General features: G+C 38.6%; 1 protein-coding gene and 1 long non-coding RNA gene across 7 annotated transcripts in view; one reads left to right on the plus strand and one right to left on the minus strand.

Moving 5' to 3' along the window:
* The window catches only part of LOC127516853 (uncharacterized), a 54034-nt gene extending 36728 nt beyond the window's left edge, over nucleotides 1–17306 (minus strand). The window contains exon 1 of one of the 2 annotated variants that reach the window (XR_007931127.1): nucleotides 16926–17306. This is a non-coding gene — a long non-coding RNA (uncharacterized LOC127516853). The remainder of the gene's footprint in view (nucleotides 1–16925) is intronic. The other variant, XR_007931139.1, reaches the window with a different exon arrangement.
* LOC127516088 (gastrula zinc finger protein XlCGF8.2DB-like) overlaps nucleotides 1–17367 on the plus strand; it is a 36382-nt gene that overhangs the window by 3355 nt on the left and 15660 nt on the right. For 2 of the 5 annotated variants that reach the window (XM_051900709.1, XM_051900626.1), the window contains exon 2: nucleotides 233–2307. In XM_051900709.1, coding sequence (XP_051756669.1) covers nucleotides 233–1182 — 950 coding nt within the window. In that variant the 3' untranslated portion in view covers nucleotides 1183–2307. Of the gene's footprint in view, nucleotides 1–232; nucleotides 3936–11881; nucleotides 15880–17367 lie in introns of those variants that run through there. The other 3 variants (XM_051900547.1, XM_051900464.1, XR_007930934.1) reach the window with 3 other exon arrangements.

A 17367-nucleotide genomic window follows, 5' to 3' on the forward strand; every position in this document is an offset into this window, starting at 1 on the left:
CCTTCATTGAGTCCTTAACATCACTATTCTGATTTAACTGATCAAAATTTTACTGTGAAACCTTTCACAAACCAGAATAGGAAGGAAGGGTTAACTGACCAAAAATGTATTGAGAAAAATTTCACGAGTCACAAATAGTGTGTTTGATCCTAGTATTACCTATCTATTACTTTGACTCACCTTTTTTGTACTTGAATTGATTTTGACATTTATCTTTTAATGCTCATTTTAGATCAGGAGGACCTGAAAGAAGTCACTTGCCATCAACGTGGGATGTGTTTCATTCAACAAGCAAGCCTTAAGCAGCACATGAGAATTCTCACTAGAGAGAAACTGTTCACCTGCTCTCAGTGTGGAAAGAGTTTCAGAAAACAAGACAACCTTAAACGTCACATGTGGATTCACACTGGACAGAAGCCTTTCACCTGCTCTCAGTGTGGAAAGAGTTTCACAGTGAAACAAAGCTTTGAGAGACACATGAATATCCACACTGGAGAGAAACTGTTCACCTGCTCTCAATGTAGAAACAGTTTTACAGTGAAACAAAAGCTTGAAAGTCACATGAGAATTCACACTGGAGAAAAGCCTTTTATCTGCACTCAATGTGGTATGGGCTTCACGCAACCAGAAAACCTTAAACGTCACATGAGAATTCACACTGGAGAGAAGCCTTTCATCTGCTCTCAGTGTGGAAATAGTTTTGCATTGAAACAAAACCTTGAGAGTCACATGAGAATTCACACTGGAGAGAAGCCGTTTACCTGCTCTCAGTGTGGAAATAGTTTCGCATTGAAACAAAGCCTTGAGAGACACATGATAATTCACACTGGAGAGAAGCCTTTCACCTGCTCTCAGTGTGGAAAGAGTTTCACGGAACAAAGAATCCTTAAAGTTCACATGAGAATTCACACTGGTGAGAAGCCTTTCACTTGCCATCAATGTGAAAAGAGTTTCGCAATGAAACAACATTTTGAAAATCACATGAGAATTCACACTGGAGAGAGGCCTTTTATTTGTCCTCAGTGTGGAAAGAGTTTCACAGTAAAACAAAGCCTTAAGAGTCACATGAGAATTCACACTGGAGAAAAGCCTTTTATTTGTCCTCAATGTGGAAAGAGTTTCAGAGTGAAACAAAGTCTTGAGAGACACATGAGAATTCACACTGGAGAGAACACTGGCTAATGTCAAATACAGGGGGAAAACGGCATCCATCATATGTGCAAAAATGTGTTTGGAATAACACCAGTGCAACGGACAGTGGTCACACTTGTACAACAGACAATTTAAATTGAGCCGAATAACTTTTTCTGTTTGGTTGACTGCATTTTTAGTTTGATGATGAATAGGCTGTAATGTCCAGTTAGCACTAGAAGTATGTTTTTTTTGTGTGCTATGCTATCACATGGCAGCAAAAGCAACTTAAAATACTCCGTCATTTATGGTCATACAGATAAGAGTAAGACATCATTCAAAACTGTTAAAGGATTAGTTCACCCCAAAATGAAAATAATGTCATTTATTACTCACCCTCATGCCGTTCCACACCTGTAAGACCTTCGTTAATCTTTGGAACACAAATTGAGATATTTGACATTTCCTCTCTCAAGATCCATTAATGTACTAAAAAATATTTAAATCAGTTCATGTGAGTACAGTGGTTCAATATTAATATTATAAAGCGACGAGAATATTTTTGGTGCGCCAAAAAAACAAAATAACGACTTATTTAGTGATGGCCGATTTCAAAACACTGCTTCAGGAAGATTCGGAGCATAATGAATCAGCGTGTCGAATCATGATTCGGATCGCGTGTCAGACCGCCAAACTGCTGAAATCACGTGACTTTGGCGCTCCAAACCGCTGATTCGACACGCTGATTCATTATGCTCCGAAGCTTCCTGAAGCAGTGTTTTGAAGTCGGCCATCATTAAATAAGTCGTTATTTTGTTTTGTTTGGCGCACCAAAAATATTCTCGTCGCTTTATAATATTAATATTGAACCACTGTACTCGCATGAAATGATTTAAATATATTTTTAGTACCTTTATGGATCTTGAGAGAGGAAATGTCATTGCTCTCTATGTAGGCCTCACGGAGCCATCGGATTTCAACAAAAATATCTCAATTTGTGTTCCGAAGATTAACGAAGGTCTTACGGGTCTGGAACGGCATGAGGGTGAGTAATAAATGACATTATTTTCATTTTTGGGTGAACTAACCCTTTAAGTAAACAAACTGTCTATGTTTGTTTACATTTAAAATAACGAAAAACTTTTTCATTTTGTTAAATAAAGTAAATAAACAGGATGCACTTTCTGCTGTCTTGGTTTCTGTGAACTGATTTCTGGAGCGTGTCACAAAAATGAACCAAAACACAGTGAATACTTGTAGAACAGCCATGAGAAATGCATCTAAAAACCTTTGTGTCGACTTTTAAGTGTTATGTTTAGTCACTTTGGAATTTAAGTCACAACATGATTCAGATGATACAAAAACGGTAAAGTGGAAAATACAGTATAGCAAATTAGGTAACATTTTACAGTAAGTTTTCGTTAGTTAACATTGCCTTTTTTGCAAGCTCCAAAATTTTCATTCTCTGAATTTTGCCTATAGCTTGCTTACTATAAACACAAAGAATTTGATAATGTCAGTCAGCTGGTCTTTATCACAAAATAAATGCCTTTAGGAATATTTCACCCCAAAATGAAAATTCTTACTCACCCTCAAGTAGTTCCAAACCTGTATGAATTTCTTTGTTCTGCTGAACACAAGAGAAGATATTTGGAAGAATATTTGTAACTAAACAGATCTTACCTCCCATTGACTACCATAGTATTTATTTTCCTACTATGGTATCAAATGGGAGGGGAGATATGTTTGGTTACAGGTTTGGAACTACTTGAGGGTGAGTAAATGATGACATAAATTTCATTTTTGGGTGAACTATCCCTTTAAGGGTGATACTACATCCCTCCACACAGTGACCGTATATTATCCTGTTTATTACACATCTATAGCTACTCACCAAATAAATAGGACATTCAAATTTTAAAAACTGAGAAGTTGATCCAGATACCTTTTAGTAGGTCAGAAATAAAATCAATAATCAAAAAGAATATTCTGGAACTATGGCAACAGTACTGGACACTGATACAAAAGGTAGACATTTGTATCTAATACAGTCAGTAGTGGGTAAGGGAAGGGTATCAGGTGGGAGCAGAACTGAGGAGAACATTATTACAAGACTAAGATTGGGTCATACAAGGTTGAACAGTACAAATGCACTTAATAGGAAAACATCCAACGGGTCTATGTGAGGTATGTGGTGATAATTAAACAGTTGAACATGTTATAATGCACTGTAGGAAATATACTGTTAAAAGGAATGAGCTGAAGGATGAACTAGTGAATAAGGGTGAGCAGTTTACAATAAAAAAAAAATCTAAATTTAGGACCAGGTAGAAACATAACACCATTAATGTTACAATATTTGGAAAGTACAGGTTTGAATAAACGTATAGTATGTAGGGTAATTTTTTTCTTTATTTCTTTTTCCCCTCCAATGGGGGTTAAGTGTGGAAACGGTGGAGCTGAAGGAAACGGAAAGCCTCAGCCTCTATGTGGGTATAAGAATTAAGGGTGATTGTATGCAGGTCGGTGTAATAAGACTTGTGTGTCTGCGATCCGACGTAAAACAAGAAGGAGAAGAAGAAACCCAGAAGATGGCAGTAGTGCAACGTCTCTGGATGCAAGCTGCCGTTAAGCCCCAAAGAAGAAGAACTGACTGATGGAGCGATCTGCAAAATAAACTGGATCGAACATTTACTGGAGATAAAGATGGAGCAGCATTATGACAACCAGACAACACCAGATGTGATGATTAAAACATGCCAGTCATCACCGAGGCAAGAATGGACGGATGAAAGACCGTGTGAGTATGTTATTTCTGATTGATTCTGTTCTGATGATTCTGTAAATTGTATACCGTGATTAAACGTCACGTAATACAAAAGACACGTACGTCAAATGATTTATGCATAAAGCCAAAACGTATTGTTACTCTGTCTGGATTTTCAAATGCAGTATAGTTAGAGATTTTTTTTTTTTTTTTTTTTTTTACATTAGTTGATTAAAATTTAAACCAAAGAATCCAACAGCCGTAGAAATAATATACAAAATGTTTATATGATTTGATAATTGAGATGATTCATTCATTGTGCTGTAGTAAAGTCACTATAGAATGAAAATAGGGGAAATAAATCAGGTAATGGTCTGTATTTCAAAGCAGAATTAATTCATGCACAATGCACATAATGTTCATTTTTACGATGCTGTGGATATGTGTACCCAGGTCCTAAAAGGAACACACTCACCAAAAAATGAAAGGGAACTCAATTAATTCCTCGCGCACTGTGTGGGAAGTTTAAGGCCAAAGTATACTTCGGGACTGAGCGGAAAGTGGAAAATATTCCCCCGGTTTCACAGGCAAGGTTTAAGCTAGTCCCAGACTAAAATGCATGTTTGAGCTTTTTTAACTGAAAGCAGCTTGCACTGACATATGTTAAAATATGTCAGTGCCATTGTTTTGTCTCAAGATGCACACCAGTAATGTTTTTTTTTTTTTTTTTTTTTTTGTGTGTGTACGTTTGTAAAAGTTACTTAAATTTCCTAATTGAACTAAGGCCTAATCCTGGCTTAGTCTAAGCCCTGTCTGTGAAACCGGACAAAAGTATACCCAGGCCTTAAGTGTGCGCAAACATCTGAAGCACTAAAGCCTGGTTTATATTTGGCAGGTGCGCACGGCAAAAATGACCTCACCGTGTTGAGTGCGCGAGACTGTTTTTTTTTTGTAACTTTCTGCAAGGCTCCGCTTCCGAAAATGCATGACTTTGATGCGATTCTGATTGTTGTTTAATTTAGCCTTCAAAAGGAGATACAGCTACAGTCACATGTGTACTTCTCACCACTGCTTCCTGATAGTTTAAGAGGACAATTACTCAGAGTTGTCATTTCAAAGAATAGTACAATGGCAAACCTATCAAGTACTGTATAAACGCCTATCCTAGTAAACACAGTCGGTTATGGCTTGAGTGAATGTAAACAGTCGAGAAAGACAACGCATGTGTACAGCATCAATATATTGGATCTGTGCATTCGCTCTTAAAGTGACAGCAGTCACTTTAACAGAACAGAAAAAAATCACTCGCTGCTCTTGACTGAAATATGTTTAAACTTTAATAAGGATTAATTTATGCTTAATTTATACAGTGAAGACTATCTAGTGTTATTTTACATTTGATTACTTTATTCAATGTCTCTACCAGAAATCTACTGTTACTTGTTTCTAATAATGTTTTAAATTTATATTAGTTAGGCTAGTAGACTTAGCAGTGGTCTCGAAATTGGAATAAAGCAACCCTCTTACGGACACACTGAAGCTCGAGTCCTCATTGGCTAGTAAATTTTTATTTTACTCGCCAGAGTTTTTACATGGAGTGCAAGAACATTGGAAATGGAAAAAAAAAAACTACATACATATAATATAAAATATACAGTATCTCACAGAAGTGAGTACACCCCTCACATTTTTGTAAATATTTTATTATATCTTTTCATGTGACACTGAAGAAATGACACTTTGCTACAATGTAAAGTAGTGAGTGTACAGCTTGTATAACAGTGTAAATTTGCTGTCCCCTCAAAATAACTCAACACACAGCCATTAATGTCTAAACCGCTGGCCACAAAAGTAAGTACACCCCTAAGTGAAAATGTCCAAACTGGGCCCAAAGTGTCAATATTTTGTGTGGCCACCATTATTTTCCAGCACTGCCTTAACCCTCTTGGGCATGGAGCTCACCAGAGCTTCACAGGTTGCCACTGGAGTCCTCTTCCACTCCTCCATGACAACATCACGGAGCTGGTGGATGTTAGAGACCTTGCGCTCCTCCACCTTCCATTTGAGGATGCTCCACAGATGCTCAATAGGTTTTAGGTCTGGAGACATGTTTTGCCAGTCCATCACCTTTACCCTCAGCTTCTTTAGCAAGGCAGTGGTTGTCTTGGAGGTGTGTTTGGGGTCATTATGATGTTGGAGTAATGCCCTGCGGCCCAGTCTCTGAAGGGAGGGGATCATGCTCTGCTCATTCATGGTTCCCTCAATGAACTGTAGCTCCCCAGTGCCGGCAGCACTCATGCAGCCCCAGACCATGACACTCCCACCACCATGCTTGACTGTAGACAAGACACACTTGTCTTTGTACTCCTCACCTGGTTGCTGCCACACATGTGCACTCAACTTCTTTGGTCGACCATGGCAAGGCCTGTTCTGAGTGGAACCTGTCCTGTTAAACCGCTGTATGGTCTTGGCCACCGTGCTGCAGCTCAGTTTCAGGGTCTTGGCAATGTTCTTATAGCCTATGCCATCTTTATGTAGAGCAACAATTCTTTTTTTCAGATCCTCAGAGAGTTCTTTGCCATGAGGTGCCATGTTGAACTTCCAGTGACCAGAATGAGAGAGTGAGAGCGATAACACCAAATTTAACGCACCTGCTCCCCATTCACACCTGAGACCTTGTAACACTAACGAGTCACATGACACCGGGGAGAGAAAACGGCTAATTGGGCCCTATTTGGACATTTTTACTTAGGGGTGTACTCACTTTTGTGGCCAGCGGTTTAGACATTAATGGCTGTGTTGAGTTATTTTGAGGGGACAGCAAATTTACACTGTTATACAAGCTGTACACTCACTACTTTACATTGTAGCAAAGTGTCATTTCTTCAGTGTTGTCACATGAAAAGATATAATAAAATATTTACAAAAATGTGAAGGGTGTACTCACTTCTGTGAGATACTCTACAAATAAAATATACATTTCAAACACTTAAAGTCAAGTAAACAGTCTGTAATAAAATAAGAACAAATAATCAAACTACAAGCAATAGTACGAATAAACAGAATAGAACAAAGATACAAATTAAATAAATGGTGCTTTTCAGGTTTTACAGGTAGATCTCTTAGATACAGATTAGGTAGATTAGGTACAGAAATTGAAATAACACTGCATAGTCTTAACTGTATAAATTAAATATAGATAAAGATATAAAAGTTATTCAGTCAAGAGAATTGAGTGATTTATTTTTTATTTTATTTATTTATTTATTTTTGCAATGAGTCTGTTGTTTGATTAAAATTAAAAACAGCAGGAATATTAGGCTGCTGTCACTTTAAGACACTTCACGGATCCAATAAAATTAACAAATGCATGCATTTTTCTTTCTCGACTCTTTCTCGACTGTTTCACTAAAGACATAACCATGTTCACTAGGATACTCGCCAAATGGACATTTTGACAATCTTGTCATGCTGCGTAACACATAAGAATGAACCTCATTGGTTCTTGCAGAAGCTCAAATGTGCTGCATAACACACGAGAATGAACCTCACTTGGGGCTAAACTCTGCATGACAGTGACCCTCCAGGACTGAGTTTGGGCACCCCTGGACTAAATCAATGAACTAATGAGTAACCACAGAAACCAATGAACACAAAGTAAACTGATCTAGAAACAGTGAAAACCAACTCAAAGTTCAAGGGTTCGTTCACCCAAAAATGAAAATTGTCATTTATTACTCTTTTTTTTTTTTTATTACTCACCCTCATATCATTCCAAACCAGTAAGACCTTTGTTCATCTTCGGAACACAAATTAAGATATTTTTGATAAAATCCGATGGCTCAGTGAGGCCTGCATTGCCAGCAAGATAATTTCCTTTTTCAATGCCCAGAAAGGTAAAGACATATTTAAAACAGTTCATGTGACTACAGTGGTTCGGGGCGTGTATCAAACTGCCAAAGTCACGTGAACTATTGAAATTTCGAAACACTTATGATGTAACAAAGCCTCGTTTACTGAAATCACGTGATTTTGGCACTCCGAACCACTGATTCAATACAAAAGATTCGTAAAGCTTCGAAGCTTCATGAAGCAGTGTTTTGAAATCGCCCATCACTAGATATTGTTGAATAAAGTCGTTAGTTTTTTTTTTTTTGGTGCACAAAAAGTATTCTCGCCGCTTTATAATATTAAGGTTGAACTACTGTACTCACATGAACTGTTTTAAATATGTTTTTAGTAACTTTCTAGGCATTGAAAAAGGAAATTATCTTGCTGGCAGAGCAGGCCTCACTGAGCTATCCGATTTTATCAAAAATATCTTAATTTGTGTTCTGAAGATGAATGAACAGGTGTGGAACGACATGAGGGTGAGTAATTAATGACCGAATTTTCATTTTTGGGTAAACTAACCCTTTCAGCTAAAGCAAACACAAACAAAGATCAAACGTGACAAATGAAAAGTTAAATACAGAATAATTAATGGTACAAAAGCTATTCAGTCAAGAGCAGTGAGTGATGTCTCTTTTTCTTTTTTTTTAAATTAATATTAATGACAGACGGCAAACAGGTTTATTAGGCTACTCTCCCTTTAAGAGCTAATGCGCAGATCCAATATACTGTACACATGCGTTTTCTTTCCCAACAGTTTACACTCAGTTTCGACCTAACCGACTGTGTTTATGTGAATACCTGCCAAGATGGGCATTTTGTAAGAATTTTGTGTATTTGACTGTTAAGTGCAATAAGCCACAGAAAAAAGTTGTTGGGTGTATAGCAGCCACATACACTTTCAAAGTGGAGGCAGACAGGTGCCCCTCAAGGCTTGCTGTAGGAAGGAAAGCACTGACCCGAGGCCACATCTCTGTGGGTCCTTATCTTGGGAGGAACACCACGCAGTGAAAATGCGCCACTTCAGGGCATAGAGCTGCCTCATAGAGGGGGCTCTAGCCTGAGAGATGGTATCTATAACCATTGGTGATAGCCCCCTGAATTCTTCCTCATCCTGTCCAGGGACCAGACGCGGAGGTTTCAGAGGTCCAGGTGCGGGTGTAAGATTGTGCCTTGCCCCTGAGAAAGAAGGTCCTTTCTCAGGGGGATTTGCCAGAGAGGGGCCGACGCCATGAGCATGAACTCCGTGAACCAAGTCTGGTTGGGCCAGTAAGGGGCAACCATTAGAAATTGTTCCTCATCCTCCCTGACCTTGCACAATGTCTGTGCGATGAGGCTCACTGGGGGAAACGCATACTTGTGTAAGTCCTAGGGCCAGCTATGCACTAGTACATCTGTGCCGAGGGAAGCCTCGGTCAGGGAGTAACACAGGTCCACCTGTGCTTCGCTGAATCGATTCTATATCAGCTGGACTGTCTGGGGATGGAGTCTCCATTCTCTGTGACCTGTCAATCGGCTGCACGATTGAGGGTACCCGGGACATGAACGGCACACCACGACTTTAGTCTTTGCTGACTCCAGAGGAGGAGATGGTGGGCGAGTTGTGACATGCGACGAGAGCAGATCCCGCCCTGGCAATTTAAATACACCACCGTCGCTGTGTTGTCCATCTAGACCAACACATGCTTGCCCTGAATCAACAGCCGAAGCCTCTTCTGGGCCAATAGCACAGCATTGACTGAGCACAGTCTAGAGAAAGCTGCACAGTCATGGTGACCGAGTCCAACTCCACACTGAGAAAAGAGATGTTCTGCGTGGGGGAGAGATTGCTGTTCTCCCAGTTGACCCAAATTCCCAGTCAGGCTAGGTGCTGAAGGACCTGGTACCTGTTCGCAGACCAACTTCTGTGATTAAGCTAAAATAAGTCAGTCGTTGTGGTAGTTGAGAAAGCCCTGCTCTCTCAAAGTAGCAAGGGCAGTTTCCACAATCTTTGTAAAGACGCGGGGAGACAGGGTCAGCCCGAAAGGGAGGACCTTGTACTGGTATGCTCGTCCTTTTCAAGGCAAACGGAAGAAAAGGTCTGTGCCGAGGAAGGATCGAAACTTGAAAGTATGCGTCCTTCAGGTATATAGCCACAAACCAATCCTGATGTCTGACACATCAATGGGAGCCTGTGCAGGGCCCGATTCAGTACTCGCATATCTAGGTTTGGTCTCAAACCGCTGCCCACTGCTGTACCTGGGCAGGCACCTGGTGAATTGAATTGCGTAGCCGAGCCGGATTGTCCTGACCAGCCAATGTGACAGGTTCAGAAGCATTAGCCACGTGCCCAGCCAGACTCTGCATGAGTGGTACTAAGGGGACAACACTCGAAGTACCCATGGCGGAGACTGTCACGTCGGGAGGCTTTGCGTCCGTGAGAACCCATGACAAACTGTGTATATGAGCACCGACCTTGGTCCGGAGGCCTGCAGTGGCAGAGGTGCGGTGCACAGCACTTACCTGAGTGTAGGCCTGGCACAGCAGAATGCGGGAAGGCGACAAACTCACCTAGGAACTTGACCGGAGGAACTAAGCATGCTGGGGAATGGGAGGTTTGTGGGGATTTACCCGGCAAAAACACTGCCATTTCACTTCCCAGACCGCCCTCAGTGCTTGCCGCTGAGGCCTCGTACCCAGAGGTAGAAGGACCAGGACGGGAAGTGGCTGAGGAGGCTCTTTGCTGTCACGGTTCTCTTATGTCTTTAAAAGACAATGTTCAGATTGTCATGCTCTTGCAGTGAGAGCACCAGCCACCCACGAACGCTGCTTCAGCATAGACACGGCCATGGATGGATGGATGCTTGATGAACAGTCAGTCAGTGACCAGTTTAGAGAGTTCAGTTTGGCTGGTTATTACCTGCTTGATGATTACATAACTAGCAGGCTAATCAGTTAGCTTGCCAACTGTATACACAATGAATTTGTGATTGTGAATTTGACCTCAGTATGAGGTCAAATATGAGGGGGTGCTGTTCATTTGCAAGCATGCAGCTTGAGTTGTGGCTTCTGCCGCCTCTGTGAAGAATTACTCTCAAATTCTTGGGGTTTTGATGCAAGAAGATACACTTTATTATCAGAAATATAAAGCCAAGTTGATCTGCAGAGCAACTGTAGTGTCTATATTCACATACATACATATGATCTATCCCAGTACATTCCATACATAAATGACTATATTCACATTGATTAGACTTGATTCTTTTATATTCTGATTAATATAAATATTCCATACTCACAATAATGTCTTGCAGCATCTCAAAACAGCTTGGTTTATTTACTGTGAATCACTGTTCTGAGATGCTGAAAACACAGGATCATGAGGTGTTCCCCATGTAAAGAACATGGGATATGCTCTGAAACTGGCAGAGCATATAACCGGCAATTAGTCAAAATAAAAGCTTGATGGTTTAACCTTTGAAAATTAAGATGTAAATATTAGTATTGTAATTTTACAGCTGAACAATAGAATAATTTGCATTAAAATGCTAAATTTTTTATTTGACAGTAAAATAGTATTTTATTATTAAAATATTTTATGTTTATTGTATTTAATATATGTTTAATAATAAATTAAATTAAAATAAAATTATATTTTTTTTCTATAGTCATACTGAATTGGTCAAAAACAGTGGGAATGTTTAAAGTCTGTTCACCATAAGCTTATTAGTGTTTCATCCAAATGTGAACATTCAAATCATTCAAATCCCAATTGTTTTCATGTCGCAATATATTACAGGAAAAACAGATTTTTTTTTTTTTTCCAATATCTTGAAGCCCTAGACAGATGAGATGAATGTTAGTACCAGGTGTAAATTGTGCCTAACAGTGTCTAATAGAGGAAAAGGCTATAGCAAAGTGCATCTAAAAGTCTTACCAGATTTAATTGCAAAAACTTAAGAATGAAAGATTTAACCTTTAGTATGTCAAAGATAAAACAATGACGTCTTTTTCAAATGAATTGGCTGCAGATCTAAAACTTTGGATATCTAACCTTTATTGTCCTTGAATTGATTTTTGACTTTTGATTTTTTTTTTTAATGCTTATTTTAGGTGTAAAAGAAGATTATATCACTTGCCATCAATGTGGGATATGTTTCACCAAGCAAGCGTGCCTTGAAAAGCACATGAGAATTCACATGGGAGAAAAGCCGTTCACCTGCCCGCAGTGTGGAAAGAGATTCACATTTAAACAAAGCATTCAGAGACACATGAGAATTCACACTGGAGAGAAGCCTTTCACCTGCTCTCAGTGTGGAAAGAGTTTCACAGAGAAACAAAACCTTAAATATCATATGAGAATTCATACTGGAGAGAAGCCTTTCACCTGCTTTCAGTGTGGAAAGAGTTACACAATGAAGCAAAGCCTTGAGATTCACATGAGAATTCACACTGGAGAGAAGCCTTTCCCCTGCTCTCAGTGTGGAAGGAGTTTTAACATGAAACAAAACCTTGATATTCACATGAGAAATCACACTGGAGAGAAGCCTTTCATCTGCTCTGAGTGTGGAAAGAGTTTCACAGTGAAACACAACCTTGAGAGTCACATTAAAATTCACACTGGAGAGAAGCCTTTCACCTGCTCTCAGTGTGGAAAGAGTTTCACAGAGAAACACAACCTTAAGTATCACATGAGAATTCACACTGGAGAGAAGCCTTTCACCTGCCCTCAGTGTGGAAAGAGTTACACATTGAAGCAAAGCCTTGAGATTCACATGAGAATTCACACTGGAGTGAAGCCTTTCTCTTGCTCTCAATGTGGAAGGAGTTTCACAGTGAAAAGAATCCTTGAGAGTCACATGAGAATTCACACTGGAGAGAAGCTGTTCATCTGCCCTCAATGTGGAAAGAGTTTTGCAGTGAAACAAAGCCTTGAGAGACACATGATAATTCACACTGGAGAAAAGCCTTTCATCTGCTCTCTGTGTGGAAAGAGTTTCACAGAACAAAGAATCCTTAAAGTTCACATGAGAATTCATACTGGAGAGAAGCCTTTCAACTGCCGTCAGTGTGAAAAGAATTTCACAGTGAAACAACATTTTGAAAGTCACATGAGAATTCACACTGGAGAGAAGCCTTTTATTTGTCCTCAGTGTGGAAAGAGTTTCACAGTGAAACAAAACCTAGGGAGTCACATGAGAATTCACACTGGAGAAAAGCCTTTTATTTGTCCTCAATGTGGAAAGAGTTTCACAGTGAAACGAAACCTTGAGAGACACATGAGAATTCACACTGGAGAGAAGCCTTTCATCTGCTTTCAATGTGGAAATAGTTTCACAGTGAATCAAAGCCTTGAGAGACACATGAGAATTCACACTGGAGAGAAACCTTTCACCTGCCCTCAATGTGGAAAGAGTTTCACGATGAAACAAGGCCTTGAGAGACACCTGAGAATTCACACTGGAAAGAACAATGACTAATGTCTAATGTGGGGGTGCTCAAACTTTTTGGGGCCAGGGACCCCTTACAGACTAGAAATTATCCAAGGACCCCCTCATAATTATAACAGTGATTAAACTGGCGTTGGGCTCCTCTCTCATTCACTACTAATGCAAATTTTTGAAACAGGACTGTAAAATAAAGTGCTACCACTTTTTCTATGTTTGGTTGTATTTTTTCGTTTGATGATGAATAGGTTGTGATGTCCAGTTAGCACTAGAAATGATTGTTTTTTGTGTGTGTGTGTGTGTGTGTGTGTGTGTGATCATTTGGATTTTTTCCTTATAGCAGTGGAAGCAACTTAAAATACTCTGTCATTTATGGTCATACAGATATTAGTAAGACATCATTCAAAACTGTTAAAGGTCTATGTTTACATTCAAAATAACAACAAAACTTTTTTTCTTTTTGTAAAATAAAGAAAACAAACAGGATGCAATATCTGCCATCTTGTCTCTTGTCGAATTTATTTCCGGAGCGTGTCACAAAAATGAACCATATGATTTGAGCGGTTTAGCCTGAAGAAACTCAATTGCTTTTTATGATGAACAGATTTAATTTGGGCTTTTACTCACGTATAAACATTGATTAGGGAACATAAATGCTCAACCGAACATGAATAACGTACAAGAACAAACCTGTTCCGGAAGCTCAAACATTGTCGCGTGTTACGCAGCAGGTTTGAGCTTCTGGAAGAGGTTTGTTCTTGTGTGTTATTCAAGTTCGGTTGATCGATCAAGTCTCTAAAATGACAATTCATGTGGATTAGTTAGATCTCTTTATGAACTTTTTGAAGCATCAAAGATCAAGTTGCGAAGACAGTCTATGGAAGGACAGAATGCTGTCAGATTTCATCAAAAAGATCTTCATTTGTGTTCCGAAGATGAACGAAGGCTTACGGGTTTTATATGACATAGGAGTGAGTGATTAATGACAGAATTTTCTTTTTGGGGTGAACTAACCCTTTAAGTGTCTAGGTTTTGCTTATTTTATGTTAAATGAATTATACAAGTCACTTTAAGTCGCAGCACGATTCAGATGAAAAAAAGGTGACATATAGTCCGGAAAAAATGCTATAGCAAATTATTTTGCGGACTCCCTGGCTATTGGTTGTGGACCCCACTTTCAGCTGAGTTAAGGCTGCTCTGTGCCTGCTTAAAATTCTGGGTAAAGATGCGATTAAGAATTAAAGGCAGACAAAATTATGCCTGCTCTGACCCACCTCAGCCCCTAGTGTAACAATATGCAGTTTAAATTGTTGTGTGAAGGCATTTATGCAACCACTGACCAGCAATAAACAGTCTGTAAAGACACCTTATTGCCACTTCAGAGGCGCTTCTGTGCCACCTTCGCATTGTAAATTTGACATTTGAGAACCCCTGGTCTAATGAGCTGTGATAATAAAGTATACTTGATAGTTACTTTAACAAGTCAAATTATGTTTGAAATTTTATTTTCTGTCATTATTGCCTATTCCATACACATCAGTGTGTATTTTTACAGTATTTTTACTTCAAGAGCAGTCGACTGGTTTATTTTGAACAGACTCTCCAGAGCGGCTGCACAATCTCTGATGATGACACAGCTGCGTAATGATTGGTCGGATTCTCAGATGACAACAATGATGTATTTTGTGTTTATTTGGACACCTTCAGTTTCACTAATGATTACAAAATCTTTTTATAACAGTAAAACTCATGTAATATTAATGTTCTATGGTGTCACGTTTATCAAAATAAACTGATTAAAAATATGTAGACCCCAATTTTTTGGTATTTAAATAGTATTAGCTTATTTTTGTACAAACAGACGATGTATTAAGCAGCACATAAAGTACTGAATGAAAAGTGTTTCTGTTTTCTACATGACTTTTCTTGTATGGACAAAATCAGTTGAAACATTCATCAAAATCTCTTCTTTTGTGTTCCACAATGCAGAAATAAAGTCATCCATTTTGTTAAATGTATAGATCACCTACAATAGGTGCATATGTGATGTCTGTTGAGAAAATATAACAGTCATGAACAATACAGATTTTGTTCTCATGGTAATGAGATTATTCAGCTGTTTTTCCTAGCATTAGCAACAAACGGTTCTGGTCAGTGTGTCACTCACCACTTTATAGCTAAAAGCCGCTGTCTCTGAATAGAACTCATCTATGTATAATTTATTTATCCAAGTGTTTTACCTAAAATGTTACAACGGCGTTTTCATGGGTTCATCAGATCAACGCCCTCTAATGGTGAACCAGTGTATATGACGAAACGAAGCCTAGTTGCTGAAATCACGTGACCTGGCCAGATTGATTCGCGATCCGAATCAGTGATTCGAAACAAAAGAAACGGTTATGTTTCGGATCTTCATGAGGCAGTGTTTTTAAAGCGCCTATCACTACATTAAAGCTGCAGTTATTTCAAAGCAAACCAGCTTCGGATGTAAAATCTCGATTAGAAAAAATAGTGAATCAAAACTGACTGATAGAGAGCTATCTGCGAAATAAACTTGATCAGTAAAGATGGAGCAGCATGAAAACAACCAGACCGCACAGGCACCAGATGTCAAGACGAAAACCTGCCAGTCGACTAGTATTAAACAGAAGGATATAATACAGTGTAAGTTGGTTATTTGTTAAGTTACAAAGACTCAAATATGATAACAATGAATTTGTTAATTCTGTTAATTGTTCATGAGTAGTAAAGCCAAGTGTGTCAAATAATTTGTGCCTATAAAGTATAGAAAGGTGGTTACTTCAGATGTTCCGCTGACCACAATAGTTGGGGATTTTGGGAGTAACTTGGATATTATAATATTTTTTAAATTAGCTGATTGAAACAAGAGAAGCCAAGTGCAGAAGAAAAAAAAAGCTCTTTGCTTGGATAACTGATAATTCATCCTTTTTAGTTTAAAAAACAAAAACATAACGACATCACTTTGTAAGCAAACACATTTTTCTTCATTGACAGCCTTTTTTCCCCAGGTTGCCAAATTTCCCATTGTAATAGACATAGTGTTGAATTTTATCTTGCTTACTATAAACACAATGAATTTGTGATTGTGAAGTTAAAGTACTTCACATAATAATTTTTAAAAGTACTGAATTTTCTGAATGGTTAAAATGGATATGGTAGTATTTTTTTCTCTCTCTCTGCAGTGAATGTGTCCCAATGGTGCTTAAACCATTTGATGATAATGTTAATCAGCTGGTCTTTATCACAAAATATTTGCCTTAAGGGTGATACTACATCCCTTCACACAAATGACAGTATATTATCTTGTTTAACACACATCTATAGGTACTCACCAAATAAATAAAAGGACATTACAATTTTAGTTTATTTTTTAATCTTACCCCTATATTGACTTAAAAGTTGCACAACAAATTTGTCCACTATAAATCAACCTAGCAACAAGTCGAATACTGCAAAAATATTACAGTAATCTTGATAGTGAAGTCTTCATTTTCACTGCAATCAAAAACTGAGAACAGTACCGCCACATTATATATGCAGATAATAAAGTTTTTCTTAGGAAATGCTATTGCAAAATTCATCTAAAAGATAATAAACTTGTATAAGTCTTACTAGATTTAATAGCAAGAACATTAGAATGATAAATTTAACCTTTTGTATGTCAAAAATAAAAAAAAAAAACAACTCACATTAGGCTTGCTGCGGTAGTCGGTGTTACACAGTGTTCGTCTGTACACAGATTACATTACCTGGCCACCATGGCTCCGCCCCCACTGTCGTTTAGATTTTTTATAGAAATAAAAACCGTTTAGTTCAGTTGCACAATGGATGCTACAATTATAAACTGAAAGTGTTTGCTCCGCCCCCTATACACAGAGTATGTGTGATCGCGAATGCAAAAGTGAAAAGTGAGCACGCATTCAAAAGCGATTTCAATACCCCGAATATAGATAGCGCCCCTTTGATGCCCATGACTTACAGGCCTATACACAGAGCACTCATGATAGCAAATTCAAAAGATAAAGTGAAAAGCGAGCACACATTCAAAATCCCCCCTTCCCCTGAGTGGTACCGGTAATACTGCTGTTGTTGCAAGTTTATATACCAGTGTGAAAACTTCCTCACAGTCAC

Source organism: Ctenopharyngodon idella, chromosome 1 (assembly GCF_019924925.1).
Source record: "Ctenopharyngodon idella isolate HZGC_01 chromosome 1, HZGC01, whole genome shotgun sequence".
In the NCBI taxonomy this organism is placed as follows: Eukaryota; Metazoa; Chordata; class Actinopteri; order Cypriniformes; family Xenocyprididae; genus Ctenopharyngodon; species Ctenopharyngodon idella.